Source organism: Mustela lutreola, chromosome 12, assembly GCF_030435805.1.
Source record: "Mustela lutreola isolate mMusLut2 chromosome 12, mMusLut2.pri, whole genome shotgun sequence".
Classification (NCBI taxonomy): domain Eukaryota; kingdom Metazoa; phylum Chordata; class Mammalia; order Carnivora; family Mustelidae; genus Mustela; species Mustela lutreola.
The window spans coordinates 1,439,589-1,457,407 of record NC_081301.1 but is presented as its reverse complement, the minus strand read 5'-3'; the positions used below and the strand labels follow the sequence as shown (position 1 = coordinate 1,457,407).

The window sequence follows — 17,819 nt, the reverse complement described above, 5'->3', positions numbered from 1 at the left end:
GTCCTTGGATGCCCATGGTCCTGCCCATCTCGGGACTGTGGCGCGCCCCTCATGTTCTGAGTGTCACATGCCACCCGACACCTTCCCCCGCCACCCAGTGCCCATGCAATCTTCCGGTTTACTCTCCTAGGACTCATGACCTTCCGTTAGCCTCATTTTGTGTTTCTGTTCACTGTCCCTGCCTCTGAGGCACAAGATCTCCGCTGTCTTGTTCACGGTTTCTCACACCTACCAGGGCCACACAGAACATACTCAGGACAAGTTCCAACACGCAGGACCGACGCAGGGCGGACATCAGATTCTACTTCCATAGGGAGCACGCGGATGCACGGACGGGGCGAGGACAGTGCCACGGGCCAGCACACAGAGGCCGTCGGGACGCCGGTCCTCAAGCAGTCCGCAGAGCTCAGCCAGCTGGCCGGTCGGCCCGCCGGAAACCGGCGGCTGAGCGGAGGGGCGGGCGGACACCTCACCAGGCCTTTGTCCGTCTGGGAAAGGAAGCCTGCCCGCGCTGGGCTGGGCGGGAAGGCTTGCGAGGAAAGCAGCAGAGGGAGAATTTCGGTTTACGGGCTGGCAGATGGAGGCATTCATGCAAACACAAAAGAGACAGTCTATTTTATCAAGTAAAATGCAAACTATTTCAAAGGTCTAGCTTCGGGGTACTTGCCTCATTCAACTCGTACCCTCCCCACCTCCTGCCTTTCCCACCTGTCTAGACCCCACCATAGAAAGGACAGAAACACTCTAAACTGAATGCAAACGGCCTGGCTGACAAAATGTCAGGCCACTCCAACCAGACGGGGGGAGGGCACCAGCTGGGAGCCCTGCGGCCTCCAGGGGCACCCACAGGAGTCTGCAAGCCACGCTCCGCTCTGCTCTCAGGCCTGCCCACTTTCAGTACCACAGACTGAAAACGGATCTGTCAAAGACGGAAGCTTCTGTGTAACAGCAAACTGAAATTTATTTCAAGTTTACCCTTCAAGTAACTCTATTCTTAACTTACAGGACTGAACCTCATACCACTACTTGCCAAGTTCTAATAAAACGTTTTTGTAAGTCTGATTTGCAGGCAAGCATCAATCTGTCCTAGAAAACGATCACAGTACGGAGTCGTCGTCGTCGTCGTCGTCATGTGTCTCCCCGGGCTTGGAGAGGGAGCAAGAGGAGGGCTGTCTGGAAGGCAGAGCCGCACGGGGGCGGCGGGGCGTGGGGGGTGTGTGTGGGGGGGTGTTCTCTTCCAGGTGGAGCCAGGGTGGTGGGGTTTGCATGTTCCAGCCACCGGAGGACACTCTTTCCCCCTGTGCAGGCCCTTTCCTGCTTCAGCAAGGTGGTCTTGGACAGGCTCCAAGTTCAAGAGCAAGTTTAAGCTACACAGGCCTGGGTAGGGGCAGCTGGCTGGCTTAGTTGAGTGTCCGACTCGGGATCTCAGCTGGGGTCACTATCTCAGGGTTCAAGCCCTGTGCTGGGCTCTACGCTGGGCAAGGAGCTTACATTAAAAAAAAAAAAAAAAGAAAGAAAGAAAGAAAGAAAGAAAGAAAGAAAGAAACGTAAGTCTGGGTAGAAATCGAGCCCAAGTAGTGCGCAGCAGAGTCCAGCCTGAGCCATCCAGGAGTTACTGGAGGTGGATGGAGTCCGGGCACACTCCGCTCAGCGTCCTCTAGGAGTGGAGGGTCTCTGCAGCGCACCCACCCCAGCACAGGGGTGAAATGAGCTCCACAGAGTCCTGGGCAGCTGTTCCAGAGCCTGATGGGACACTGCCGTCCTGGCCGCGAGCCTCTCTCCTGGCAAACGGCTGAAGCCTCACAATGCTGGCCAGAGAGAGGAAAAGTTCCCCACGCTCGTCTTCCCAGCGCCCTGATGACCCGGTTCTCATACCTGGCATCACTGAGCTCGGCAGTGCCGCAGTGGTGCTCCTCTGGTCACGGTCATCACAGAGTCTCACTCGGGGCTAACCACAGCTACCTGGGCCAGGGGTGGGGGGCACAACAGGCCTTCCTGGGGCCATAACAGGCGGATGTGACCCCTGCCTGCTTCCCACCTTCTGTCCACCCTCTCCAGGGTCCAGGCAGACTCCCGGAAGCCTCCTGCAGCTCCCCACCTTGCACACCCCTGCAGGTGCACTGACCAGTCAGTCGCTCTTGCTGGTGTTGTCACCCCTCCGCCATCAGCCGCCACCCCTACTCTCCACTCTCTGCTTGAATGTGGGCCCATGGGGGACATCAAGCAGTCCTAGCTCATCTCCAAGAGGCCAGCGTGGGTGGGAAGACCAGACTGCGTGGTGAGCTCAAGGGGGGCAAGCCAGAGCAGACTCTGGGCAGGAATGAGCACCTGCCTCACGGCCACCACGCAGAGGGAGCGGCGGGTCTCGGAGCCACAGAGCCTGTCACTCAGCTGTGTGATCCTAAGAGAACGACCCAGCGTCGCGCCGCCTCCAGGCGTCACCATCCAGGACAGGGGTGACACCCACAACCCCTCACAGAGCAGGAAGAGCAGGTGTGCGCTGTGACTGCCCGCCAAGTCTCTGGCTCCCCTTTGAGCCTTAACTAGGTCCAGCGCTGTTGCAGAAAATCTGCCTGCTTCCGCAAGGGAGTACATGCGAGACCCACAAGAACAGAGGCTGAGGCCTCGGTGACCCTGACCCTGACCCTGACCGGGACACTCTTTGGGATGGCCAAGTTTCCCTCGAGCTAGTTCAGAGACAGCTCACGGGCCCAATCGGTGGCAGCATCACAGGCTGAGGGAACGCCACGGCCCGGCTCGGCTCGGGGCTAAACGATTTCCAGGAACACAGCAGGGTTCTGTTTTGCAAAGGATTTAGAACTGACAGGCCTAAGCCAGATCCACAAACACTGGCGTAGCATTTGGCGACACCCAACAGTAGACCTTTTGTTTGTTAAGCCTTCTTACGAGGAAAAGCACTTATTTCAAAAACCTTGAAAATGTCAGTGAAGTGTTAACTTCAACCTAAGTCTTTTAGAAAAACAAAGGCCCCCTCAGCTGTCCCCAGAGCTGGGAGGAGCCCCACCCCCTGCAGACCACCCCTCCTGCTTCCATCCTGTCCGAGCTGACGGCAGAGGCCCCTGAGGCAGCGACGGTGGAGGGACGTCTGGGGAGACAGAGCTCCCCGATCCCAGGCAGTCTCACGGGGGAGCCAAGCCTAGCTCACTCTCCAGAAGCCTTGGGATGGGGCTGGAGGAGTGGTGGATGGGAAAAGCCGGCTAGGTACTCTCCATTTTAAGAGCGGTGCTGAGAGGCACCTGTGGTGGCCCAGGGCAAGGCCTGTGTGCCCCAGGGACGGGACAGCCGAATTCACAAGTGACTGATGGGGCCAAGCGGTGACAGGGGGAGGAAAGCGTGCATTCACAGGGGGAACAATGGGCATCTGCTCCCCTGTGGGCGGCCAGGGGTGGGGAGAGGGTGCTGCTTCCCTGTGATTCCATGGGGAGTTGGCTGAAATTAGGCACAAAAAGGACCCTGTGGGAGATGAAGCGGGAAGCAAAGGCTTAGACATAGCACGCTCCTTTCCTGAGGAATTCTTGTGTGTGGCGGACATCCACGAGGAAGATGTCATGTGCTGTGATTCCTGGCGCTCTTGGCCACGAGCCTTTCCATGCAGGAGTCTCTGAGGCCCAGTGTCCCTGAGAACCGTGATCCTGCAGACGTGGGGCTTGTGCTGACAGGAGGCTGGGCCTGGGTTGGGGCCCACGTCTAACAAGCCCCCAGGTGACTTCTCTCTGGGGATCCCAAGTGGGCCACTCCCCAGTGCCGAGGGCTCTGCCCAGGTGTCCCTGCAGCTGTCCTCACCCTCCCTCAGACCACAGCTGCTTTTCCCTTCCAGCCACATCTCCCTTCCACCACAGGCCTGACTTGGCCAGCGTCCAATCCTGTTAAGATAACCGTATTCAGCTAACAGCTGAGTTAATCACCCCATTAGGTATGGATTTTACCGCCCTCATTTCTAGAAGGAACCTTCCATCCAAGCTCCATGGCCCCTGACTTGCTGGTTCAACACAGAACAGTCTGCAATGTTCGAATCTGGCTCACGGCATCTGTTTCAGACGCCCAGCCCAGTGAGGGAATCAAAATACGCACAAATAGGTGACAAATGTTTTGCCACAGACAGAGTCCCACATTTGCATTTGAATTTACATGTCGCTTCTGCCACTCAAAAACAAATGACAACTGAAAAGTTCTGTTATTAAAATGCTTGCTTGTTCTCAGAAAAAAGGCTTTTAAGAGAGCCTTGAAGGGGCAGTCTGTCCACCTCCTAGCCTCTGACCTCGGGTCCAAACACTGGCGGCTTAAGAAAACGAGATCAGAGAACAAAGCCTTCAGAATCAAGAATCCGAGCACGCAGGGACGCCCCGAGCCAGGCGGTTGGGCGCCTGCCTTTGGTTTGGGTCATGATCTCGGGGTCCTGGGATGGAGCCTGCGTGGTCGGGCTCTCTGCTGAGTGGGGAGCCTGCGTCTCCTTATCCGTCTGCCCGCCTCTGTCTGCTTGTGATCTCTCTCAAATGAGGGATACAATCTGTACAAAACAAAAAGGCTCCCAACACTCCAAAGTAAGAGAACATATTTTAAAGATAATCATTTGCCGGGGCGCCTGGGTGGCTCCGTGAGTTAAGCCTCTGCCTTCGGTTTGGGTCCTGATCCCGGGTCCTGGGATGCAGCCCCGCATCGGGCGCTCTGCTCAGGGAGTCCCTCTCCCTCTCTGCCTGCGTGTGGTCTGTCTCTGTCAAATACACAAACAAAAGCAAATCATTTACGGTTTTGCACAGAAATCTTAGTTAGGCGTTGAAGTGTGTGTGAGCGTGTCCCGCGACGGAGCAAACATCACGGCAGAGGACGAGGTCAGACCCAGACACAAGCGCAGAAGAAGGCGCAGCGATTTGCTCCGCTCCCGCCCGCGGAAACGCGCAATCAGAGGTTCGCGAGCGCCGGCTGGACCGCGGCCGGCCCGCCCCGTGCGAGGGCAGCTCCGACTCCGGGCCGGGGAGCCCCACCGCACGCTCTGCCAGCCGGGCCGTGCGGGGCCGGCGAGGAGACCCGGGCCCGGCCCCCGGCGGGCGGCGACACCGTGCGGTCCGGGGCCCCCGCAGGCGTCCGGCGCATCCGGGGGGGGGGGGGCTGAGCCGCCGGCCCCGGCCCGGCCCGAGCTCCCGCCGTACGCGCCGCCGGCGGAGAGGGTTCACGGGCAGGGGCTCGGGAGCGCGGCGGGGACCTCGAGCCCTGGGGGCGCCGCCTCCCGCCCCGCCGGCCGGCCCGGCTCCCCCCGCGGGCGGCGGCTGCGGCCCGGGCCGTCGGGGTCGCGCGCGGGCGCGCCTCACCTCGCACGTCCCCGGCCAGGGCCCGCCAGGTGGGCGCGTAGCCGATGCAGTGGCCGCACCACGAGGAGTAGAACTGCACGAGCCACGCGGCCGAGCTGTTGGCCGTGGCCCCGCGCACGCTGCCGCTGTCCAGCACCCACACGGCGTCCTCGCCCGCGCGGTACAGCCGCGCCGCGCCGCCCGCCCCCGGCCCCGCCGCCGCCGCCGCCAGCAGCACGAGCAGCGGGGGCAGCCGCCGGGCTCGGGCCGCCGCCGCCGCCGGGGCCGGGGCTCCCAGGCTGCGGGCCGCTCCCGCCGCTCCCGCCGCCGCCGCCGCCGCCGCCGCCTCGGCCGCCGCCATGTTGGGAGTGCCGCGGCGCGCCTGACCTTTCACCCTGGCAACCGGCGTCACGTGCGCCGCGCGCGCCCGGCCCCGCCCCCGAGCGCCCGGCCCCGCCCCCGAGCGCCCGGCCCCGCCCCCTGCAGGGTCCCCGGGTTCAGCGACCGAGAAGGTCCCGTGTCCGACGTGCGGGCGTCGCCGCACCGTCGTCTGGCCGGAAACTCGCTCCCGACGGGCCCCGCCTGGACGTGGGCGTCCGCTGCCCTGAGCTTGGCTTCCGGGGCATCTCGGTCTGGGCCGCGCCGGGGGGCCGCGTCCCCAACGCCGGTCCGCGCGCGCTGCGGGAGGGGAGCCGCGGGCCCGGGGCAGGACCGCTGCCCGCCGACCGCTCCCCCCGGCCGGCCTGGGGACCTCCCTGTGTAGGGCCAAGGCGCCCGGTCCTCGCTTCCCGGGACCCGCGGCTCAGCGCTCTGTGTCCCCGCGGCCCGAGGAACGCCGGCCCGAGTGTCTGCCCCGATGTGCCCCGCTGTGCCCCGATGCGCCATGCTTCCGTGGTGACCCGAGGGCTCCCCCTTGGTTCCGGGGAGCCGTGAGCTTGGAGGCAGCCGGGGGCCTTGCTGTCAAGAGCCACACGTTGACCCAAGGACAGGGTTCCCTGCATGAGGGGATCCCCGCCGCAGACCTGGAGAGCCTGGAATAGTCGCTCAAGTCTGCAGCGGCGGGCATGGGCCCTCCGGTGGAATGACAGGTTGGCCTGTGCCCTGGCCCACTCCGTTGAGGTGGCCAGTCAGCCTGCAGGTGCCTGGCGGGGACGGCGCGCATGGGCCAGCGGTGCGGAGCATGGACGGGTGTGAGCTGCGCACCACCACACACTTAACGGGCTTAAGGCTGCCCTTCTGCTCCCAAATACAGGTGCTGGGGGGTGCCCGACAGACAGATGGGTTCGGTGGGCCCAAGGCCAAGGTAGCCCACAGGGCTGATGCTATGAGAAGAAAGGAGCGGGAGCGCAGGGGGGTTGTGTGTGTGTGTGGCTCAGTCAGTCGGGGTCCGACTCTCGGTTTGGCTCAGGTCGTGATCTCAGGGTGGTGGGCTCCAGAGTTCGGGAGTCTGCTTGAGATACTCTCTCCCTCTGCCCTTCCCCCAGCTGGTGCCCACCCACTTCAAATAAATAAGTCCATATAGGAAATGCAGGAGCAGCATAACCAGGGCCTCTGACAGGTTCCCCACTCCAGGGAGGCGCTGCGTGTCATCCCACGGCAAAAGAGAAGCAAGACAGCACCTAAAGCTGTGAATGACCAAGAAAGACTAATAGTCATTACTTTTCTGGCACCGAGGAAAGGGCTGCATTTTTCCTGAAAAGGAGCTTCAGATCTGTTAGAAGTTCATCTCCTATGGAGGAGGAGTATTCCTGACCCTTAACAGGACGTGGGCAGCAGAGCAGGCCATGCAAGTTGTGTCTCCTGGGGGAGCTCCCCGAGGTGCCTCACCTAGTGTGGAAGATGGCGGTAGCCGTCCTCAGGAGGCTGTCCTCGAGTCCGGGAGGAGATATTGGTAACTTTTTCCTAATGTCAGAGGTCGCCTGAGCAGGGGACGCCTGGGGGGCTCAGTGGTTAAACATCTGCCTTCAGCTCAGGTCACCATCCTGGGATCCTGAGATCAAGCCCTGCATAGGGCTCCCCGCTCAGCGGAGAGCCTGCTTCCACCTCTCTCTTGGTCTCTTTCTCTCTCGATCTCTCTCAAGTAAATAAAAAATGCATATATGTAGATGGGTGACAAATGTGTCCTTAAGAATAAGCCGTCCCTAGTAATTATCAGGATCCGAATTGTTAAATTTAATACTTTTCTCAGGGCCTCTCAGAACTTTTCTAAAAAGAGGCCTATGGCAAGTGTGTTTGAGACGCTCAGCGACGCATCGGGGGCACGTCTGGTCCTCCGTCTCCCTTCCAGATCGGGACAGCCTGGTTCCCAATGGGACGTAGAAGGGTGGAGCCTTATGTGGAGCCTGGCGCCCCTGCTCTTGGGCCATCTGAGGGGGGCTCAGACGGAGGCCGGAGGTGTCGAGGAGGGCCGGGGTTTCCCGTTGTCCATGGCTCATCTCCGTAAGTCCGGTCTGCCCACACGGGTGATCCTTTTCAGAGGCAGAGAGGGTCCAATTCGGGAGGAACATACTGTCTCTGCCGGGAAGATGGAAGACCTGACTGGCTTCTCCAGGGACCTTGAGAGTCAGCAAGATCAGCCGAGCCTTTTCTTGTGGCCTTTTTTGTTTGCTTCAAGTCCTGGAGCAACAGCGGGTGGGGGACCGGCCCAGGGGTCCCTCCCTCGTCCGGCGCTTGTTCCTGCAGTGGGAGGAGAAAGGAATGACTGGGCGCTCAGGCTCCAGTCTGTATGGGGGGAGGGTGCTTTGGTGGAGCAGCTGCCGTCTGCTTTGGTCAAGATCTGACTTCTTTTTCTGTCCCCGCCTTGTTCCGATCTGTTGCACACGGCCTGAAAGGCTGGGTCCTTCACACATGTCCTGTCCAAGCCAGGGCTACCCCGAAGGGCGAAGAGAGCCCCCACATAAATAGGAACCTCCAGACCATTTGCCTTGTTTGTTTGTTTTTACAGAACAGGTGTGAGTGCAGAATGCTGTCGGTTCCTACTTCCCCCGGAGGCCGGTTCCCTCCACCTTCCGGCTGGTCCTCGGGCCAGCACAGGGGCGGAAGGCTGTCAGATGCTTCTTTCTGAGGGTCGGTTGTGACGATGCCCTCCGGGGGAGAGTGAACTGTGGAGGGCATGTTCCCCACCTACAGAATAAGGACTTTCTGAGTGTCCCTGTGATTCTCTGCGTCTTGAGTACGGCCTGAACAGGATGTCTCCTCCTACCTCTGCGGCTAGGGGCAGGGGTGAGGCCTGTCGGGGTTGTGGCCGCTCGGTGCCCCTGAGCCCTTGGTCCCCCGTGCCCTCCTTCTCCTGTTTCAGCGCTAGAGCCGGCCTGTGTGCGGTTGGCCTGTCCCCACCAGGTCCTCAGGGGCACAGCCTGCGGGGCTCCCCAGAAGGAGAGGCCAACCACGGCCTCGGCAGGCAGATGGGGTTCTGTCCTGACTCAGAGCTCCAGATGAGAGCCTGGGCTATGTGCTCCGATCTGGGACCTCCCTCTGCAGCAACCAGGCTTTCCCAGGGAAGGCAAATCGGGGATCCCCCCTTCGCCCCATTCACATCTCCTCTCAGCTACCCAGAGACTCACCCACGCTAATTACAGGAGCAAAAGGCCTCCTGCAGCAGGGCTGTGACCAGCCTTTGCCCGCTGGTGACCGGAGGCGGGACCGTGGGCCTGAAGAGCCACAGGTGTCGTCTGTGGCCCCAGAGAAGCCCCCGCCTATCACCTGGTGCAGATCTCAGGGGAAAACTCGGGGTCAAAGGGATCCAGGGGAAAGCGGGGTCGGGGAGAGGAGATGGCTCCACTCGGCACGCTGCTCACCCGGGACTGCCGCCAACGGTCCGCTGGGTTGGGTCGCCCGTCGGGTCACCGTGTCCCTGTCCCTTCTACTTCGGAAGCCAACCATGAGCAGCCTTGGCCGGGGACCCTCAGGTGCCGAGAGGGGGCGCCCCTTCCCATCAAACAGCCTCCGAGCCCCTGACCCTGGACAGAGCCAACAGTTCCTGCTCCGGGAACAGGACGATTTGCACAGTCCGGGTGCACCAAGCCCGACCCCCGAGGCTTCAGAACGGCGGGCACGCGCGGGCTGACGGATTCCCGTGGTGCTCCTGCGCGCCACAGCAACGTTTGTAGGGCAGAGATGGCCCGAGAAAGGAAAGGAGAAGAAAAGAGAAAGTGCATTTGTCGCAGTACTGCTCAGCCTCCCCGACACCCCTGATGAGCCCCCAGAGGAGTCCCTAGCGCCGAGTGGGCATCCCCCGCATCCGTGTCCGAGCGCACTGGGGGAAGGAGAGACCCAGACGGGGCGGCAGCTTCACGGAGCAGAAAGGACTCCTACATGGGAGGGAAGGGGCTGGGGGCAGCGCAGCCTTATAGGGTCTGGTCCAGCTGCCTTAGGAGTCTTCTCTGGGCAGGGACCACTGCTGACCGTTTTCCATTTAGAGACTTTTCTGTCTGAGGCTGTGGCGTCCAGGACCTGGCGGGCATGGCGCTTGGTCCTCGCTTCCCGGGATCCGGGCCGGCGGCTCAGCCTTCCACACTGTATTTTCAACGTTCTGTGTCTGCTTTAGGTCACTTTATGGGTTCTTCGCTCAGTGGCTGCTTGTCCAGTTTTCAGCATATAGAGCCTGACCCGCAGATGCTTGGTACGACCTTGCTCACGCCAGCTCCCTGATGACCTATTGACTCCTCAAGTCCTATCACTATGCCTTTTTGCTTACTCCAACAGGAGACCTGGTTTTTAATTGTTATTTGTAACTGTTATGCACATCCACATTTTCTCTGGACTGTGGGACTGAAACAGAGAAAAGAGGAAGTGGATCACAGAGCAGACGTGAGTCAGCGGCAGCCACTGGCCTGGTCAGAGTCTTATGCTTCAGGCCTCTTGGCTCTTCTGCAGCCCAGGCAGAGGGAGGGCATGTGCAAAGGCCCTGAGGTAGAAGGACCGCATGTTGGAAGAACAGCTGGAGCAGAGTGAGCCAGGGAAGGGAGGGAACCAGAGAGCCAGCGGAGAGGAGCTCTGGGTGGGCCCTTACTAGCTGGACTGTAGACAAGGGCCCCAGCTCTGAAAGTCGTGTGGCCATCAGAGGATTTTGAGTAGGGATGAGGGTCTGCTCTTCTGGCTGCCATATAGGAGAGGCGAGGGGAAGCAGGAGGCCATCACAGCCCCCCAAGGGATGGTGGGACTCATGGTGGCGCATGGCAGTGCCAGTGATGGGGTCGGACTTTGGGAACATCTTGAAGGTAAGACACATGGTGACTCAAACCCAGATGTAGACAGAGAGGTCGTGTCCTCCTGGAGGGAAGAGACAGCTGTGGACTGAGCCGCGGACTGGCGAAGAACACGGGGGGTGGAGTCGGGGTGAGATGGAAGCCCGAGCTTGGTTCCACATCTGAGGGAGGTGCCAGGCCACTGGCGGGCTCTGGGGGTGTGGGGCTCCGAGGGTAGGTAGGGCTGGTGCAGGTCACCACAGCAGGCCAGGAGGACAGAGGGGACGGTTTATGGAGAGGCCGAAGGAGAGAAGGAGCGATCCATGAGGACTTGATCGATGGCTCTTCCCAGGAGACCTTCTGGGAAGGGGAGTGGAGATTTGGGAGCGGGTAGGAGGGCTGCAGGCAGGAGGGAGAGCCCTGCCCAGCAGGGAACAGGGTGGGGAGAGCCAGGGTAGGCTTAGTGGAACCCAGAGAGGGAAAGAAGGTGAAAGCCAGCCACTGAGGCACCCAGTCCCTACACCCCTCAATCCCCCCAGCTCAGCCCCTCTCCACAGAGGGGGCTGCACCGGCGTCCTAAGGGAGCCCCTGTCTGCCTCTTGTGCTTCCATGGGCCCCTCCTCCTCTGTTGGGGCCCATGGGAGCCCCTGCTGCCCTCGAGGTGGAGCTCAGCCTCCTCTGGGCCCCCATGCCCCCGCCTCTGCCCCCGCCACCTACGACCAGTTAGACCTCCACCTGCGAGGCACGGCCACGAAGCCACAAGACGACAGAGGCGCAAACAGACCAGCAGGCTGGTCACCGGGCTGGCAAAGGCAGGCTGGCCGGGCTCCTGCAGGCCGCCATGCACGCCTGCACCCCACTCCCAGGAGGAATTTGACCTAGGATGCTGTCTTGACCCGCTCAGACCGGGCATTTCCTGAACGACAGACATTCATTTCCCACAGTTCAGGAGGCTGGACGTTCCAGATAGGGGTCCGCGGGTCAGCTTCCCGTGAGCCCCACTCCTGGGTTTGCGAACTGCTAGCTGCTTCCCTGCCGCGTCCGCCTGGGGCCTTTGCTCTGGGTGCCCCTGTGAACGGAGCGAGAGCCGCTCTCTGGGGCCTCTTCTCACAGGGCCCCGGCTGCATGGCCCCATCAAACTCCCACCACCTCCCGAAGCTGCTTCCCAGCACCAGCACACTGGGGGTTAATGTTCAACATAGGAATTCTGGGGAGACACCAAGAGCCGCCTGGAGAGACGGTGCTCCTCTCTTCCGCAGGTGCAAATACCCCTGTCACCACTCTACCCTGGGGCCTGCGTGTCCCCATCCAGGTGGCAAGGGAGCCAGAACGGGGTGCTCTAGGGCAGCACCCTGGGGCGGTGGGGTACGTGCTGCCCCACCGAACAGCCTTGGGGGTTCTCCTGTTTCCTCCTTGGCTGGCAGGCGGCCAGCACCCACTCCGCCAGCCCCAGTCCCAGAGAGCACTGGCCAAACCCCCCTTCCTGCTGTGGGGATCCATTTCTCTCAGGTCTCATCAGGCAGGGGGCAGGGGGTGACCCGCCACGTGGGGACAAGGCAGGCTCGTGCCACTGACCTCGTGAACCCCGCTGGTGGCCAGTCCGCATGGGCGGGTGACACTTCACCCCAAACGGGCTGGGTGACATCGAGCCAGCTGTGGCACCCGGCTTCGCCCAGCACGGAGACGCTGTACCCGGAAACGCACACGTTGAGTGTGGAGTGCAGCCAAGCTCAGAAGCATCGAAACGAGGTGTGGGGGGTGTATCTTAGAATCCGAGAAACCGGCAGCATTGCTGCTCCTGTTGGCTTTCCAGGCCCTGCTCCAAGCCCCACGCCCCCACCCTGGCACCGCCCTGCCCGGAGAGAGGAGCTGCCCTCCGCAGGAGCGCGGGCCCCAGCGACTGTGCTGCTAAGGAAGGAACATGCGCAGCCCAGGGTGATTGTCCAACCCTCCGACAGGACGATGCGCTGCGACCACAGGCATCCGACGGTGGGGATGCCCGCACTGTGGAGTGGATACGGTGAGGGATGGTGTTCCTGTTTACAGAGGGGGAAACTGAGGCTCAGGGGCCCAGGTACTGTAGTTCAGCGTACATGGCACAAATTCGATGGTGCGGTCTCCAACCTGGGCACCCTGAGGCTCAGGAGGGGCCGGCAAAGGCGCAGCTCCTTCCCTGCTCCCGGAGCTGAGCCACGCCAGCCTCTGCAGCTGGCTGGGCATGAGCCCCGGAGGGCAGAGCCGCTGAGCCTTTTCTGTGCCCCACAGACAGGGCAGACTCTGCATGGGACCGAGGGAGGGATCCAGCTGCAGCCCGGGCTCTGGAGCGGGCCCTGCCCTCCAGCTGGTGTTTGGTGTCCCCACGGAGCTGCTCGGGAACACCGTCCATTCCTCAGAAACCTTCTAGAAGGACGATTATTCCAGACCACTGCCACATGCCAGGAACGGAGCCTGGAGGGGGGTGGTGGTGGTGGTGGTTTCAGTCCTGTGTGTCCTCATAAGGACACCTTGAGGAGGGCCCGGACCGTGGACGTGTGGGGACAGGGTTCCTGTCACACCCCCAGGAAGAGTTGGAGAGCAGCATCTGGGATGGGCTCTGAACGTCACAGCAGCCCTGCTGGGTCATCTTAAGGCCTGGGTGGATGCGGCCCGGCGGGCCACGGGTGCAGGGGAGCTGCACGTGTGCCCACGATCCTGTCCTTGTGTCCCAAACCTGTCGGCATTTTGCAAACTCTCCCACCTGCTCCCAGCTGTGCTCACGGGGACACGGGAGGGCCTGTGCTGGGGGACAAACGGTGGGGAGCAGCTTGGCGTCCGTGCCTGGCAGAGGGTGGGCTGTGGGGGCTCACAGACCACCTTCTGGGGCCCGGGGGCTGCCTGGGGACTGGGCACGGACAGGTCTGATCTCAGCTGGATTTGCTCAGGCACTCAGCCGACAGTTGGAGAACATGGCCCAGGCAGACCCTGGGGGGCTACGTGCCCTGGGTACAGGATGGCACCATCCAGATGGGCAATGCTGTGTTCCCCTGGGGCGCATACCTGCTGCTGCCCCATACCTGCCCCCCTGGCCTTCGGTGGTATTTTTTGTTTTTTTAAGATTTTATTTATTTGACAGACAGAGATCACAAGTAGGCAGAGAGAGGGGGAAGCAGGCTCCCCGCTGAGCAGAGAGCCCGATGTGGGACTCGATTCCAGGACCCTGGAATCATGCATGACCTGAGCCGAAGGCAGAGGCCTCAACTCACTGAGCCACCCAGGCGCCCCTCCCAGCTGTGTTTTATAGGAACGGCTGTGTCGGCCACTCCGGGTAAGGGATCAAAAGGCCCTGTAAAGCTGGTCTGGTGATTTGGGGTTTAAAGCGCTGAAGGCGCCTCCGGGGGCATTTTATGCAGAAGGGGACGGCGAAGCAGGACAGCTGAAAGAGACAGATCACTGGAAAATTAAATGTGGGCTTTAACTGAGAAATCATCGTTTTCTATGAAAGAAAATGACTTCTCTGGAGGCCGGTATCAGGATTTATCGGCCCAAGAGATGGTCAGGGATTGGAGTCAAGGCGTGAGGCCCTGGCGGCCACAGTCTCGGTGCAGAATTTTGCCGGCTCCATGGACTCGAGCGCCAGAGCCGTGCTCTGCATTCGCTGGGCCGGGGGAGACTGAGGGCATCAGATACCTTCCCCGGGGCTGAGCTGGACAAAGTTCCCACAGAGCGCAGGGCCGTCGTGGGTGCGGGGCCGCCGGCACCGGGGAAGGTCGCTCAGGAGGGTCCGGCTGGGAGCGCAGCCACCCCACCCACGGCCGCCAGGAAGGGGGCAAATCTGCAGGGTTGTGACGCAGGAGATTTATTACCATGGTGGCCAAACCTGTGTGTGAGATACATAATTCCTCTCTCAGCCTCGTAAATCCAAAAGGGTCAGCAATAAATAGAGAAAAATAAAAAATTACAGACTGATTTGTTCAGAAAACTAGAAGGAAATCAATAAAAAAGCTGTCGCTCAGAAGCTATTTGGAAATGTGTCTACAGAGCGCAAACACCCCCACTCCCGGTCCAAGCCTCTCCCCAGCGAAAGCAGGAGCGCGTGAGGTGTCTTAGCTGTGCCTCCCCGAGCCCCGAGCCAGCCTGTGACAAAGGTGGGTCTGGCCAGCAGCCGGCCCAGACACGCGGCTGCCCCTGAGCTGGGGCCTGGTGGAGGGCTGCCTGGAGGAGGCAGCTTGCCAGAGCCAGAAGGTGGAGGGCACAGGCCGACCTCGGGGCTCTGCCAGGCATGGAGACGTGTCCCACCTAAGCTACAAGTCACGAAGGTCTGGGTCTTCCCAGGGGTCCATAAGTGCTGTCGAGGGGATGAATCCCTCTCCGAAAGCTGGGAGGTGTGAGGCCCTGGATGGAAGGAGCCAAGGCCTGAGGGGTCAGCACCCCGCCCTTATCCTGAAGACTGCCGGTGTCCCCGAGGGCTCATTCCATGGTGGACGGCCACCAGGGAACGGGCTCTTGTGTCTTCCAGAAGGTGTCCTGAGCGCCCTGGGCCCACCTACCCCCAGAGGACAGGCCAAACCTTGGCCAGTGACCTTTGGCCCTTGAGTGGGCTACTTCTCTAATCCACACAGCTGGGTTGGCCCACATGCAGGTCTGGGCCTCCCAGGACCACAGAGCTGGGGGTGTGAGCCCGCACAGATGTGCCCCCTGCCCACCTCCACCCAGGCTTCCCACATCCCCAGAACGGTGCTCTCTCCCATGGCCTTTGTGGCAGGCTCTCTGTGCTGGCGGGCGGTCTCTGTGGGCTGGTGCCTGGTTCAGCCTCGAGCTGCTCCCCTTCCTGGCTCCTCCAGAATGTTCTCTCTTGAATCCGTGACTTCCGCATCTGTCCTGGGCCAGCCAGCCTTCGGACACGCCCCGCACAACCTTTCAGCTTCCCGCCTCTTGAACTATGCAGCAGGGACCCTTTTGGGGGCCTGATGGAAGCCGTGGACCCAAAGCCCGGAAGAACAGAGCCCACTGCACGGGATGTCACAGCAGTGCCCGGTCCCCCACCTAGTGTCAGAGGACCACCTGCACGGCCGGCGGCAGGTGGCTATTCTGAGCGGCGGCTCTGGCCTCGGTGGTCCAGACTTCCGGAGCCTCCCCCACACACAGGCACACGTGGGCACAGTGACACAGCAATGTCACAGGTGTCTGTGTGTCACCGTGGGCCCTGCCCTGTCTCCTCAGGAGTCTCATCAGTCTTGGGGACGTGCCGGGTCAGCCGTGGGGACACAGCTGCTTCTCCATCAGTGGGCGGCCGGCTGGGCCAACTCTGAGAGCACAGCAAGCGTGTCGCACAGGATCCTTCTGGTGAGCTGGCTGGACACCAAGTCCACCACCTCGGCTCTCTCCCCACCAGGTACATCTGCGTGGGAGCCCACGCCCAAAGCAGGATCCAGGTCGCCCTGCCCGGTGCCAGACGGCCCCGTACCTCCAGCTGCCAACAACATGGGCAGACCCTCCGCGGCCATGAAGGCCACTCTGGATGGGGTTGGGGACTGCGCTGGCAGCCTTGGGAGCCCCACCACGGCACCACCGTCCCCCCCACACAAGGGGGACCCTAGGCAGCAAGCTGGCTCAGACCACTGGCTGTCCACAGCCTCAGCTCCCCCATCAGAACACGATCCGCCCCATTTTTTCCCAAGGCTTCCACCCTGTCTGCCCGCCCCCAGGCAGAGCCCTGACTCTTGGGGCCCCGGGGACAGTGGCTCAGGCAGGACCTCCTCAGACAAGGAGGGCAACTCCCCAGTTCTGATGGAGGCATCGTCCCCGGGGAGGCCCGGCGAGCCCCCAGCAGACATGGCGTCTTCCGGTGGGGGAGGGAAGTCTCCCGAGGGCAGGCTGGCGCCCTCGCGCTCTGCTGGGAGGGTGGGTGGCCAAGGAGGGAGGCTGGCGTCCCTGTGGGTGGAGGACGGAAGGTCAGCACTGCCATAGGACAGCACGTCGTCCACGGGGGACAGGATCTCGCGCAAGACCCCGCTGGCCAGGGTGGGCCGGGCTTCCTCCGGGGCAGGGGAGTGTCCCCTCCCCCCACATCCAGGTGCCCAGCCCTCGGGAGTCCGGGCTACCAGACCACCAGGGTCCCCAGGAGGAGCCTGCGGGCTCACGGGGACCTCAGGCTCAGACCGGGCCTGTTGAGGTTTCCTGTGGTTGGACAGACTCAGGTCAGTGACCCCAGACCCCTCGGGGCAGCCAGCCGAGGCCTGAAGAGCCCCAGTGTCTCCTCCTTCGCCAAACTCCACCCCTTCTGATGCCAGGGACCCGAAGGGAGAGGAAAGGGGCAGGTCTGAGTCACTGGAGGGAGAGGCCGTGGACGGGAGTGGTGGGGAGGCAGCCTCCGGGGACACCTGTTTGGCTCTTTCTGTATCTAATCCACTGATCAGGCTCCCGCTGGTTCCGGAAGCTTCCTGCCCCTCCTCAAGGCCCAGGGAAGGAGACACAGAGCAGGGCACCCTGCCACCTTCCAGATGGGATGAGCCTCCCGCAGGGGAGCGGTGCCCTGAGGCTGGGTCAGCACCGGGGCCTGGCCCCAGCAGGTTCTCCTCATCCCAGACCTCGCTGGATGCCTCTGACAGTTCCGACCCTGACCTCCCAGAAGGGGCATCCGGGAGAGGCAGCAGCCGGCCCGCGCGCACGAGTCCTCCCCTGGGCTCTGGACCCCCTGCGTCTGTGGGGGAGCCGCCCTGGCGACTGGTCCTGCTGCCCTCCAGCCTCTCCCAGGCCACCCGCTCCCCGCCCCGGTGGACCCCCCAGGAGTCTTGGGGTGAGAGCTCCCCAGACCAGCCGGGGTCTGCATCAATGGGGTCCCCAGCTTCCCGGTCCGAGAGGGAGACAGAGCTCTCGGAAAGCTGCACCAGCATGGCGGACGCCTTCTGAAACTCCTGGAGAGAAGAGCAGGACAGCCCGCTCAGGGAGGAGGCGGCATGGGACCCGGCACAGGTCCCGGGAGCTGACTCAGACTCGGACTCGGGGCCCAGCCCCAGGGGGCTGCCCACATCTGGGCTGGAGGGCGCAGGAGCTGCAGAGAGAGGGGCATTTGGGGGTGAGGCCCACAGTCCTTAGGCTCTGTCACCCCTGCGGGCACGGACGGGCTGCAGCCCACAAGCCACAGGCCCCAAGCCAGTGGCCCAAAACCAGAAACGCCCTGACAGGCAGAAGAAATGTCCACAGCGCCCGCGTGGCTGAGCCCCCACTCTCCACCCGCCCGCAGGGGAGGGAGTCACGTCTGGGTGGGTCTGGCCTGGGAGCTGCTGTGTGCTAGACGGGGAGGCTGCACCCACACTGGCCGGCTTCCTTGAGGCCCAGACACCCTGGA

The 17,819-nt window shown here is 62.2% G+C and overlaps 2 protein-coding genes across 7 annotated transcripts in view; both read right to left on the bottom strand.

Moving 5' to 3' along the window:
• Positions 1 to 5,667, bottom strand: part of QSOX2 (quiescin sulfhydryl oxidase 2) — a 30,752-nt gene extending 25,085 nt beyond the window's left edge. The window contains exon 1 of the mRNA XM_059143020.1: positions 5,328 to 5,667. Coding sequence (XP_058999003.1) covers positions 5,328 to 5,667 — 340 coding nt within the window. The remainder of the gene's footprint in view (positions 1 to 5,327) is intronic.
• Positions 5,668 to 14,311: 8,644 nt separating this feature from the next.
• CCDC187 (coiled-coil domain containing 187) overlaps positions 14,312 to 17,819 on the bottom strand; it is a 41,453-nt gene continuing 37,945 nt past the window's right edge. For all 6 annotated transcript variants that reach the window (XM_059142307.1, XM_059142304.1, XM_059142301.1 and 3 more), the window contains one exon: positions 14,312 to 17,522. In XM_059142307.1, coding sequence (XP_058998290.1) covers positions 15,751 to 17,522 — 1,772 coding nt within the window. In that variant the 3' untranslated portion in view covers positions 14,312 to 15,750. The remainder of the gene's footprint in view (positions 17,523 to 17,819) is intronic.